The sequence below is a fragment of the Poeciliopsis prolifica genome, unplaced genomic scaffold, assembly GCF_027474105.1.
Source record: "Poeciliopsis prolifica strain line A6 unplaced genomic scaffold, Auburn_PproV2 SCAFFOLD011, whole genome shotgun sequence".
Taxonomy (NCBI): Eukaryota; Metazoa; Chordata; class Actinopteri; order Cyprinodontiformes; family Poeciliidae; genus Poeciliopsis; species Poeciliopsis prolifica.
This window is the reverse complement of record NW_026562386.1, coordinates 7,986,308-7,998,364: the sequence shown is the minus strand read 5'-3', so window position 1 is coordinate 7,998,364 and position 12,057 is coordinate 7,986,308. Positions and strand designations below refer to the sequence as shown.

The following is a 12,057-nucleotide window of genomic DNA, read 5'->3' as shown; positions in this document are numbered from 1 at the left end:
ACAACAGAAAATTATTGGTTCAAAATTAGAAGCTTGAGAAGTTCAGTCCCTATATTAGGACTTTCACAAGACTGGCATTCACTACTGTCCAGTGAATGCCAAAGCTTTTGATTGTTCATGGTGATTCCAGGACTCCCCACTGGTGAAGTAACCTGCACTGAAATCCTGAAAACAAACAACAAAGAATGATATTTTTACTGTACTACAGAGATATATAGAGAGGTGTCTTTATTTATGTAAAAAGAATTTGTAACTATACCTGATATGAATGATGCAGAGAGGACAGCTGCTCTGTGTTCATGGCTGTTGGTTGATCCAGGAACTGGCTGAGGGTTTGGGCCTGCTCCTCAAAGTCTGAGGATCTCCTCTGCTCCAGCACCTCCTGGCAGAGCCCCAGCTCCTCCGACAGATACGAAATATATCGAATAGCGAGGCGCAGTGTCTCGATCTTGGTTAGCTGTCCAGCTGGCGCCATGGAGGGAGGAAGGTATGTCCTGAGATGATGCAAAGCTTTGGTCAGATCCCTCATCCTTAGCTTCTCCCTCTCGCTTGCAGTCTGCCGCTTTTTACTTGGATACTTGGACCTGGACTTCTTCATGGGGACGACAGTTGAAGAGGAAGGTCTGGAGCTGAGGACGGTCTCCGATTGTTGAGATGGTTGAGGCTCCAACGTGCTGCTGAAGAGGAAACAGTTCAAGGCATCTTCCTCCTTTCCTAAGGCCTGAAGGGAGACCGGAGAAAAGCAAAACGAGTCCACAGAGGAGGTAGGAGAGAGAATGCTGCCTGCGCTGACATAACCAGGATCTGCAGATGGATCACAAGCTGGAGACTTTTCTAGAAGAAGATCAGAATCAAAGAAGAAGGAGTTCTCCTGAAGCTGGAGAGGAGAACAGTAGGACATTTCCATAGTCGCTGCTGAAGTATCAGTGGGCCCCTTGTTGGTTGATGCTGCGGTGCTGGCCTGTCAGTGGGTTTCTGCTGAAGGATGCTCTGGATATTGAGAAGAGAGAAGGAGGCTGCTCAATATATGTGGTGAGGGGTGTGAAGCGTCACCTCCTGGGAGCCACCTCTGGTCCTGAGGAGCTCTGGGAGTAGTGACACCTCGGCCAGGGGGTCCCATGGGAAACTGGCATGCTCCAGTACACGCTGTGATGTGGCTCTTTTAGTGCATCATGCTTCAGCAGGTGTTTGAAAATAACACTATCATGAAGGGGCCACATGCCTGGCCTTAAGCCTGAGTTTATCATGAAAACTCAGATTCATTGAATCCCTGGAATGATTTGCAACACAAAAGTAAAAATATTGTTTTTTTTATAGTTCAACTGAATCATTGTATGCTGAGTCTGAATGAAATATTAAGCTGCTAGGCCCATTATTTGTTGCATATGAATGCTGTTTGCATAGATCAAGAAAAACTTGCTTAATATTTATTAATGAATACTTTGGTCTTGCTCCTTCCTGTCATTTTACTCCTTTTAGACTGGGTTAGAATAAGTGTGCCATGTCAGCTGGGAGGTGTGAATGATTAGCACCTTCGGCTGTTTGGCCAGCAGCTGGTCTCAGGCCTCAGAACCTGGATGGAAAAGATGCAACCAGTCTTCAGACAAATTGTCAATTTAAAGCCTCAATATGCAACACTATGAAAACACTGATTAATCTCAGGAAAAGAAAGCATCGAGCCCAGTTGCAGTTCATACTTTGTAATTTTTCCTCTAACTCTTGAACTGAACCTTGAACCTCTGATATGCTTCGAACAACCAGATTTTCCAGCAAGTCATCTATTGAGTCCCATTGTTATCCATCCCCTACAATAGGTTTTATGTAACAAAATACCACTTCAGTGTAATTTTATTTGATTTTGGTTGAAGTAAAGTTTTGGATTTTCATTATTTGTGTGCCTTGGTCATCCAGATCAACAGAAATTACTCTTACAATAAATCAGTCTGTCTCTAACATCTCAATAATACATAACGTGTTGAAACAAAACTGTACAGCAGTCATTGTGAATTTAGCATCATGAATTTTTTGAGTCTGCAAACCTCAGTTCAAATCTTAATTTTCTGCAACATAGAAAATAAATACAAATCTTTCAAAAACTTTTGCCACATTTAATATTATATGTATCCCAAACAGTTCAAGAGAAAAACAATCTTTTGAACTGGAATGAACAAATGCTGCAGCACAGATGGAAAAAGATTGGAGATTAGTTTTACAAATGCTCGACAAACATTTTGTGTCCAGTGACGTCCTTTTGACGGGATTTGTTTTCACTTCTACTGTGGAGCTGAGTCTCAAGTTGCTTTCCCACAAACTGCTGTGTTACATTTGTCTCCTGGCAAGAGGTGTGAACTGGTGCTACGCCGCTTTGCACTGCCACACTAATACAAGAAAAACAGACGTTTAAATGTAAATAAACATCTAAAGGAAAAATAGGACCCGATAAAATGTAACGGTCAGGAATATTGGTTAGTTTAGGAAACAATATCAGAAGCATCTCCTAGAATTCTGTTCAATCCTTCATTCAAGGAAAAAAATAAAATGCTTTATTACCTTATTACACGTTTCAGATTTTTGTGGCTGTGCAATAAAATGTGAAAAGTTTCAGTGGGTGTAAAGACAAACAGAAGGGCATTCTTTGTAGATACATTATTTACTCTGTTATTCATGGGTTATCATCGGCCATTATCGTGTTTCTGTGTGAGTGAGAATGCTGTTCTGCAACTATCTAAATACAAAAACTGAAACCCCCCCCCCCATCAGCAATAAACCTGTTTTAAATTTCAGAATAATTACATCTATCTGTCTTTTTGTCTTCTCAAATGGAGGATTCCAACTCTCCTAGTCTTCATTATCCCTGACACTGTTTACTTCGGAGCAGAGAGTTTATTAGCTTCACTGTGATGACTGACTTAAGTGTGTATGTTAGTGTTTGGGAGGGTTGCTCGCAAGTCAAATGAGTCGTGTGTATGTGGCAAATCAAACACGGGGTCTAATTCTCCCAGGCTGATATGCTGATCCACTCTCTTGATGAATATGAAAGACCTCTCTGGTTTTAGCGAATGATCGAGGCAGGAGGTCAGAGAAAGGAGAGAGAATTCGAGTCTAGACTTAGCGGAGCCAAGGATCTCACTGTTTGCAATGCCTCATTAACAAAGCAACTCTAAATAAACTAGATAAACACTAACACTAAGTCTGTTCTGCAAATTACTTTCCCTTCAGAAGGAGGCCATCTAAAATCTAAATAGAAACACTAACATAATTATGCATTTCTGAATCATGCAGATTGTATTTCTAGAAAAATCCTTTAAAGGTAGCAAGAGCAAGAATCACTACCCACAGAGGAATATACATCTGGCATGTTTATTTCTTTTAATTTTAGTGTTTCTGAGGAAAACCTAATTAAAATCTAAAAATCTATTTCAGAAATGCTAATATTTTAGTAATATACCCATGATAAAATAAGGTTATAATGTTATGGCTTACACTGACTTTGGGAAAAAATCTGGCTTGACAAGCTGTCCAGCAGACATTGGCAGGAATATCATTGGAAAACTGAGAGGAAGGAAAATCTTTGATATGAAAAATGCTCATGTAGCAGAGTGTACCACAGGACTTAAAAGATTTGAAGTACTTTTTAAGTTAATTAAGTGCAAGCCACTTAATGTTGACCTATAAATGCTTCAGAAGTGAGAAAGAATCATCAACTTTCAGGATGAACCCTTGTTGAGTGTAAGAAATACAACATAGCAATGGATCAGCCTGGAATTAGCTCAATAAGTGTTATTCACAAAGATGGAGTTTTCTTTTTGTGATAAATCTACACAATTTGTTATTTTTGTGCTTGATGTGTGACAGGAGAAAATGAAAGGATTTAAGAATCCACACATGCTTCTGAAAACAATTGATTTGTTCAAATCTTTGTGTTTTTCATGGACAAAATATAAAAAGTTCTGTAATTTCTTTAACACGCGTCAGAAAAGCACAGCTTAGCAGCAGAAAGGGAACATTTATTTTAATATTTTGTTGCTGTGGCATGCGCTAAACATATAATGAGTGAAACTGGAGTTTAGAACACTATTTTACTAACATGACTTATGACCTTAAGCTGCCATCTAGTGGCCAACTGGGGAAGAAACATTCAAGCGTGTTGACGTGAAGCCTCCCCAGAGAAACCATCAGTCAGTCGTATTTTGCAACCTTTTCTTTTATGTCCATCAAAGTGTTGGATGTGTACTATAAAACTTAAAATGACAGAAATATATCAAACCATATGACTGAAGTTTCATGCTTCGATATTTAAAAGGTCAGTTTATCGACTGTAAAATATTAACATCAATAGGTTATTATTAATTATTTTTTTGATGCTGGAACTTATAATTAATATTGTTATTGATTATTATTATGAATTATAATTTTTTAAAGTCAGTCCATGGCTTAAAAATATTTTGGATTTCTACAATTCAAAAATAGCAAATAAACAGAATAAATTTTTAGATAATTTTATTGAAATCCACAAAGAGTACTAAGATATTCATAAAGCCAAACATTAAATAAAACAGACACCAGGTATTTATGAAGTTAATCAAAAATTATAAAGTCATAAAAAGAGATTCATTAGCATTTCAGACAGTTTTGCTTTCATGGATGCACACTAGTAATCATGCAGCCTATGGTAGCTCTCCAGGAGCTTCAAAGATTTAAATCTTGGGCTCGACAGACTGTTGATATGACAAGTATATATTGTGATTCACAATTCTGTCCTTCACAGATGATTGACAAGACAATGTCAAGATTGAAAAATAAATCAAAGCAGTCCTCTTTGCAGTTGGACTCAAATTGTGTAGGAGAAACAAAGAAAAATCAACATTTCAGGATACGAGCGAAACACTTTGGTTGTCAGAATACTAACACAGCTGAAATGAACACCAATCAGAATAGTGAAACATGGTGAAGGCGGCATAATGATATGGTGATGTTTTTTGTTAAAGTTGATAGGAAGATAGACGGAGCAAAATAAAGTTATATTCTGAAAGAAAACCAGTTGAAGCCTGCAGAAGTTTTCCATTTTACAGGTAGCCACAGTTGAACTTTGAAATGTGCTTTTGACTCATCACACCTGAATTAAATAATTATATTAATAGCAGGAACATGATTGGATGCTGAGGATGAGTGATTTGTGGGCCGCTGGAAGAAAAACAAGTTTAAACGCTTTGACTGAGAGTCGCTGCAGAACACAGATCCTCAGTGGACATTAGATTCAACTAGAGACTGTCATGCTGTGACTGGAACTCAGCCGACGACCTTCTGGGTCGAACATGGAGAGAACACGAGCCGGATGGACAGATAAGTGATGTGCCTAGTGTTTTTTTTTTACTGGAGCAATAGAGTTTGAGGCCTCTGGATTACAACAAAACATAATTCTACAACGGCCCAGTCACAGTTCAGACCTAAACACAATGGAAAATCTGTTGCAAGACGTGAAGACTGACAAACAGATAATCTAGCCAACCTGACCCTGTCTCAGCAACTAACATGCCGGTCTTTCTTTTTGTTTAATAATTGAATGCTGCCTATTAACTTCTGAAGGGTTTTTCTGTTAATTACGCTGAATTTTACTGTAGTTCAGCATTATTTTTTATTACTTTATGCCCACGTATCCGAAGAATCAACATAAAATATTTTTCTTTGATAACCAACCTTTTTCCATTTTCTTAGAATAAAAGTAAATATGACTTAATGATATAGAGACTTTTACTCTAAAGCAGGCTTTAGTGTCAAGATCTGCTTTATATTTGGAGCAATCTCTGCATTTAATTTTAAACTTGTCCAAATACAGCAGGTGTTTTCAGAGAAAAATTACCCAATTCCTGTTCATGTGCTGAATATATATGTATATTTTTTTGGTATTTTTTTTGTTGATTTTTGTAGATTTTCTTTTCTTTGTGGATTTTTTTTCAGAGTCCTAAAGAAACTGTTAAACTGGTTATCTTTAATAATGCAAACAGATTCAACATTGATGCAGACATTGCTGATGATTTTGGCTCATGTGACAAAAGTTTGGACAACCCCTGAGTTAGGGAGCTTTCATCTGAATTTGGTGATGCCAAGTGCTCTCTTCGGTCCAACCTGTACACCAAATTGAGAAAGATAGCAATGCATTTCAACATTTTATTATAAATAGAGACATAAGGAAATATAAGAAATAGCTGCTAGCCATATATTTACAAGGTATATTTAATAGGACAAAATAAATAAAAGGTAGAAAAGCATATATTCAAAATAAGTTACTGGATTCACAATGACACAATAAAATCATTGAAGGGGTTTGGCTCTGTGGTCACTGAGAGGTCAGCCCCAGTAGTCTCTTGGCACAAGTGGGATGCAGAAGTCTTTGCCACACATCTGTTTGAAAAAAGACAGAGTGAATGTGTTAGAATGGACAAAATATGTCGTTGCATTAAACATAACGGTGATGTGAATGAGTAAATGTTTACAAACCTGACAAGAGGGCTGGGATGCTGGAGGTGACTGCAGAGCTGCATCCACGCTCATGTCTCCCTGAGGGCCTTCACCGAACTGCATTCTCAACTGATTCACTCCAATACTACAATGCCCAGAATGCAGCGGTGTGTTCTGGCTGTAACACAGGCTGGGATACGGGTTCTGGTTCTGCATGTGTTTTCCAGCGGATGAATTTTGAAAGTAGCTAATGAGATCAGGAGAGGACGTGTCACTGGCTGAGGTGTCCGCTTGTTCCCTCCTCTGAAATAGCACCTCCTCACTCAGGCCCAGCTGAGCTGACAGGTAGGAGATGTAGCGGATGGTGAGACGGAGCGTCTCTATCTTCGTCAGAGTCTGCCCAACAGGTGCGACTGAAGGTGGGAGGTAGGACCTGAGGTGGTGCAGAGCTTTGGTCAGATCCCTCATCCTCAGCTTCTCCTTCTCACTGGCGCTTTCCCTCTGCTTGCTGCGAATCCGGGTGTTCCGACCCGTCTTCCGGCCTCGTCCAGGCAGGGAGCAAGGTGAGGACTTGAGGCACTTGGCTGCTTTGGGAGTGGACTGTGGAGGCTGCTGGTAGTTGGGGGAGAGGCTGGAATCCATGGACAGGACTGGCGAAAGCGTCTCTGGTGATGAAATGCTGGAAAGGTCCGTGTCAGAGGACCACTGGTACTGCAGGTTGTAGTCAAGCAGAGGGACAGAGGAGGTATCCATGTTGTTAAAGTAACTCAGTCTGACTGGAAGAACTGGGAAGCTGTGAGTGCTGCTGAACTCTCTGCAACTGGTTTATAAGTCCAGGCCAGGCCGCAGAGGTGTGAAGTGACACCTCTGCAGATTCTGACTACACGCTGTCTAAGGCAGAGGCCACTGCCCCTAAGCACACACACACACGCACACACACACACCTACAACACACGCTCCAGCAGTAGGACCCTCTCACAGTGCCTCGCTTTCGGCTGCAGCCTCTCTCTGTGCTCTGGGAAAGTCCAGCTCCAGGAGTGGAAGTGTGAATTTTGACTCCTGCTGAAAACAACAAACATTTATATTTTTTCTGGGTTTTGTCTCACCAGGACACCCGATGCATTCTGCACATGTTCAGCGTCTTGTTTGTGAATCATCTTCTACTTTGTTCATTTTGGAACAGCTGAGGTCAGCTGTAAAGAATTAATCCACAGAAAAAAAACAAATTCTGAGCACATTGCCTTGCAAAAGCTTGCATTAATTTGTTTATGTTTTGTGCTTTTATGTTTTCTAGTTCAGTGTTTAATAGAGCAAAAAACACAAATGTGATGTGGGGGTAAAAAGGATTCATAGTTTTCAATTCTTTTTACAAATCTGGGGTATTTATTCAGCAATCTATTTTATACAGTTGTCTTTCAGTGCAAGTTTTTGATGGATGATGCTGCCAGTGCTACACATTTAGAAACTGTGATTCGTCTTCTTTGCAGAACAGCCTGTGACAAGTTAAATGGAAAACGGCTGTGAAATGTTTTTAAGTTTTGCCACAAATCTTTTGTTGATTTCAATCTGGACTTCAATTGTAACACAAATGAGTTTGTATGCAATTCTCTAAAAACGTCAACACAACAAAGCTGGTAACATGAGTTAGTAGCATCACCAAGATCCCATTTGGCTACAGATGTTTCCATGTTTCCATGGAAAGAAGTTATTTTTTTTTTGTTCCCAGCATGAGCTAGAGCAAATGAACTGGACACACCATGGAGCTACATAAACATTTTCATTTACAAAAGGTTTGAGGCAGAATCTGCGAAAAACAGATGCTGGACTTGTTGAAAGCATGCAGAAGGTTAAACATTTAAGTTAAAGTGAGGATGCACATGCAGATTTATTCACCTCCAGCTCATTAAAGCTAAACAGATTTTGAGCAGATTTGCTTTCATTCTTTTCTTGCTATCATCACTTGCAGTAGTAAGTAAAGTAAAGCATATATGCTATTCCTCACAAGCTATAAATTTAAATCTGCCATCATGCTGGGGAGATAAAAGGTCAACATTTCCTTGCCTTTGACCTCTTTTCACTCCCAAATTTGAACCTGACACCATCTCCTTAATCTGATGATCTTCTACAATTTACTTCCCACAAATTTTTACCAGCAGTAGCAACAACATCATCATCGTCAGTGCAACACTGATATGAGCTCAAAAATGAAGGTGAACCTCACACTTCTGACGTGCTGTTTTGTACTTCTTGGCTTTAAATGGATGCATTAAATGATTAAAGATGCAAATACAAATATGACGAGGATTAATGAAGCCTAAAATGATCTAATTAAGGGAGAGGTGTGAAGGTTTCACACTGCTGAGAACTGATGAGTCTGGAGGTGTCGCCTCACACCTTAGTGGTGAGAAGCAGGAGCTCTGGACTGGTAACCCCACTCTGTCCCCGTCTTCCCACTCTTCTTGACTGAGATAAGCTCGTAGTAGGATTGCATTTTATAAATGGAAGACACACCAGTAGTGACTTTAACTTTGAATCTTTGCAGTAGTTCTGTCGAAGCACAGTTGAAGTTAAACAACAACTCTGAATGAGATGTTTGTCTATGAAGACAGTGACAAGGTTTTTTTTCCACAAGTTGGAGATGGTGCACAAGTTTCTAGACAAATTGAATATTTTAATGAATCTCCATTTTGGAAAACATATTCCTTTTATTTGATGTTAAACCTTTTAAAAATAAATCTGCCTAGATTAACTCGTTTGGTAATTTTCTGAGAACTGAAGTCCTGCTTTGGATTTATGCACAGGACTGGACATCAGTTTCTTTGGCTGTTCCAGATGTCTCAAAATACAGGAATTAAGAAAATAGTGGGAGTTTTCATACTACCATACCATGTACCATAACAGACTTAGAGTTGTATGCACACTGTGTCACACTGAGGGCAGAGTGAACCAGAGCTGAACCCGCAGCTCGGCCCTTTTAGGCATTTTGACTGAGGTGAGGCTGTGGGAGCCAGGCTGGGAGTTTGGCACCTCCGGGTGCACGCCCACCCACAGCAGCCTCACAGGCTGGGCTACTTGCCACCTGTCTGGGTCTCCTTCGTACCGTCAACCCCACTTTGACCTCTAAGATGCTGCATGCGCTGGCAGAAATCAAAAGAAATTGTGTGTTGGATCAATTATAAAAGATACGTTACAACTCACTATTGAAACTAATTGAAATTTTGCTAGATGAGGGTAGGTTATAAAACAATATTTATAGTTCTAATCATCTTGCAGAGCATTATTTAGTTATACCAGCACCCAAAAATGAAAGGAGTATGGCACAACAGCAAAGCTACCAAGACATAACCATCCTGCTAAACTGACAGGAGCCGCAAATGTAAATGCAATAAGAAAGAAAATAAAAATATTTCCAATATTCCAAAGATTGGTAAGGAGAAAGCCCTTGTTGGGAGAAATTCCATTTTCAGTTTGTCACAAGGAGAAATCATGTGAAGGAAGGTGAGATCTGGATGAAAACTAAAAATGTTTTGATAACACCATTCACATGTTGTAACATGGCAACAACATCATGCTAAGGTGAAGCTTTTCTTCAAAGGGGACATGGAAGATGATCAGAGTTGGTGTGAAGATGGATGCAGTGACATTCTGTACAATCCTGGAAGAAAACCTGGTAGAAGCTGCAACAGTCTGGAGACTGGTGTGGAGGTTTATACATCAAAAGGACTATGAACATGCAGATGGTATGGCTTGGGTCAAGGCATGTGCAGCTTTTAGGAACATACTCCAGAATTCTATTCAGTAACGAAACAAACTTGAAAACTTTTCCAAGACAATGTAGAATTTGGCCAGTTTTTTGAGCCAAGAATTTATTAAGACAAACTTGAGAGCTACTGTCACTATAAGCTGTTTCTCACTGTAGATGCTAAGGTTTTATAAATGTTTTGGAAATGGACAAGCCTCATTTTTTGCAGCCACCACGTCTTTAGCCTACAGGGTAAAGTATTGTTCATACCAAAGTAACCTTGACAAATATCTTGTCAGCTCCTTATGACTAAGTCAAACTTTGAAAAGATCTAATGTAAACATGTCATATGAACAGAAACATTTCCATAATGACCCAAAGTAGTACTTATTACATTTTTCAAACTGAACAATCAGGGATGATTTCAGTTAATGTCTGATAGAATTTCTTTGGACCCAAAAGTTTTTTGTTATTTTTTTCAAATTATGACCATTTCACAACAAATCCTTGAAACCATTGTTTTATGTAGGAGATAATGAAGGAATAAACTAACTATATATGTTGCTTTTGCTATTGTAGCTATTGTCTGCATTTTTATTTATTATGCTGAAGCTTTAAAGTTGACAAATATGTCAGAGGCTTCATTATTAAACCCAAGCTATTGTTAAAATCTCAGTTATGCTAGTTAATTTTATGTTATACTGCTTTCATATTTCAGTAAGGCTTCACAATTTTGAAATAATCACAAAACGAGTCGACTAAAATGCTTATAAAATGTATTCGGTGATGTTGGGGTATTTCTGTCAGCTTCATTGTGTTGTTGTAACTGTTTTGTGTGTGTACATATTTCAGTGGGTGGGGAGGCAGGTCTGGGGGACACATTTTGCACCCTTGGTGTGAAACATTGCTGGGGCTGGAAGGGTCAGCCAGGGGTGGACAGTAAATTTAACCCGGCGTAAAACAGCAAGACTTGCAAAAAGAGAACAAATGACTCGAGGAATTAAGCAAAATTGTTTTCTTGGAGTAATAGTCCAAATATGATTTTAGTAAAATCATGATTTTCAACAGTTGTGCGTGTTTCTTGATATCCAACTGTAATAAAATGATGACTGACAAAACTTACTCAAACTTAATGTCCAATAAGACAGCACTGATGTCAAATTTCAGTCCAAGACTGTATGGATGGTTATATTTTAACTTAATTGAGAACATTCCAGTCCTTAGAACCCCTGATAATCTTGTTGGACAGATGAGCTGGGTGTTTTTCACACCTCAGGCAGAGTAAACATCTTCCTACTACCGGTACTTGATCACACTTTTGTGCTGCCATGTTTTTACAAGTCCTCCAGTCACACAGCTACCTGTGACATGGGAATGAACATGTTCTGCTCCGAGACTTGTCTTAAAAAATTATTCAAGGAAATACTTCAATCCTCTCGTTAAAACTAACATTTTAGTTGCACTCTTGAAACAGCCCCATACATACTCATACTTAGACCCAACATGTATAAAGGTAATGTTTCAAAATCACTTGCTATCATCCTTTCAACAGTGTGACTAAAGTATTTTTAATTACATGCAAAGAAATCAAAGCTTATTGGCATAGCATAGAGTAACACAGAAATGCCCCTCCCTCACCTGTTGCACACTGTTGGTTAGGGGACTAAAGAAGGTTGCTATATTTTTTCCTTACTTAGGGAAAACAAATTCAACTGATCATGAAAACCCATGACCAGTCATGGTGCTGAAACTTCCCGTCCATCTGTTTTCACAATTAAAAAAACCTTCAATGAAATGTTTTGGCAGCCAGTGCAAACAAAACAAAAGTCACCAAAGTCTTACAATTGTTCCTAAAT

The 12,057-nt window shown here is 39.1% G+C and overlaps 2 protein-coding genes across 2 annotated transcripts; both read right to left on the bottom strand.

Moving 5' to 3' along the window:
• Nucleotides 1-81: 81 nt before the first annotated feature.
• On the bottom strand, nt 82-907 carry mespaa (mesoderm posterior aa). The gene is made up of 2 exons (XM_055036928.1): nt 260-907; nt 82-165 (listed from the first exon to the last, which is right to left on the bottom strand). The coding sequence occupies exons 1-2, from the start codon at nt 905-907 to the stop codon at nt 82-84; spliced, it is 732 nt and encodes a 243-aa protein (XP_054892903.1).
• Nucleotides 908-6,348: 5,441 nt separating this feature from the next.
• LOC129364348 (mesoderm posterior protein 1-like) lies at nt 6,349-7,212 on the bottom strand. Its single transcript, XM_055036927.1, has 2 exons — nt 6,499-7,212; nt 6,349-6,402 (listed from the first exon to the last, which is right to left on the bottom strand). The coding sequence occupies exons 1-2, from the start codon at nt 7,210-7,212 to the stop codon at nt 6,349-6,351; spliced, it is 768 nt and encodes a 255-aa protein (XP_054892902.1).
• Nucleotides 7,213-12,057: the final 4,845 nt, after the last annotated feature.

Bases quoted from the DNA above. Each gene is read 5' to 3' on its own strand.
- mespaa (XM_055036928.1), bottom strand. From the start codon at position 907: ATGGAAATGTCCTACTGTTCTCCTCTCCAGCTTCAGGAGAACTCCTTC. The intron at 166-259 runs GTATAGTTACAA...GTTTGTTTTCAG, and splicing joins CTCTGCATCATTCATATCAG to GATTTCAGTGCAGGTTACTT.
- LOC129364348 (XM_055036927.1), bottom strand. From the start codon at position 7,212: ATGGATACCTCCTCTGTCCCTCTGCTTGACTACAACCTGCAGTACCAG. The intron at 6,403-6,498 runs GTTTGTAAACAT...TTTTTCAAACAG, and splicing joins CATCCCAGCCCTCTTGTCAG to ATGTGTGGCAAAGACTTCTG.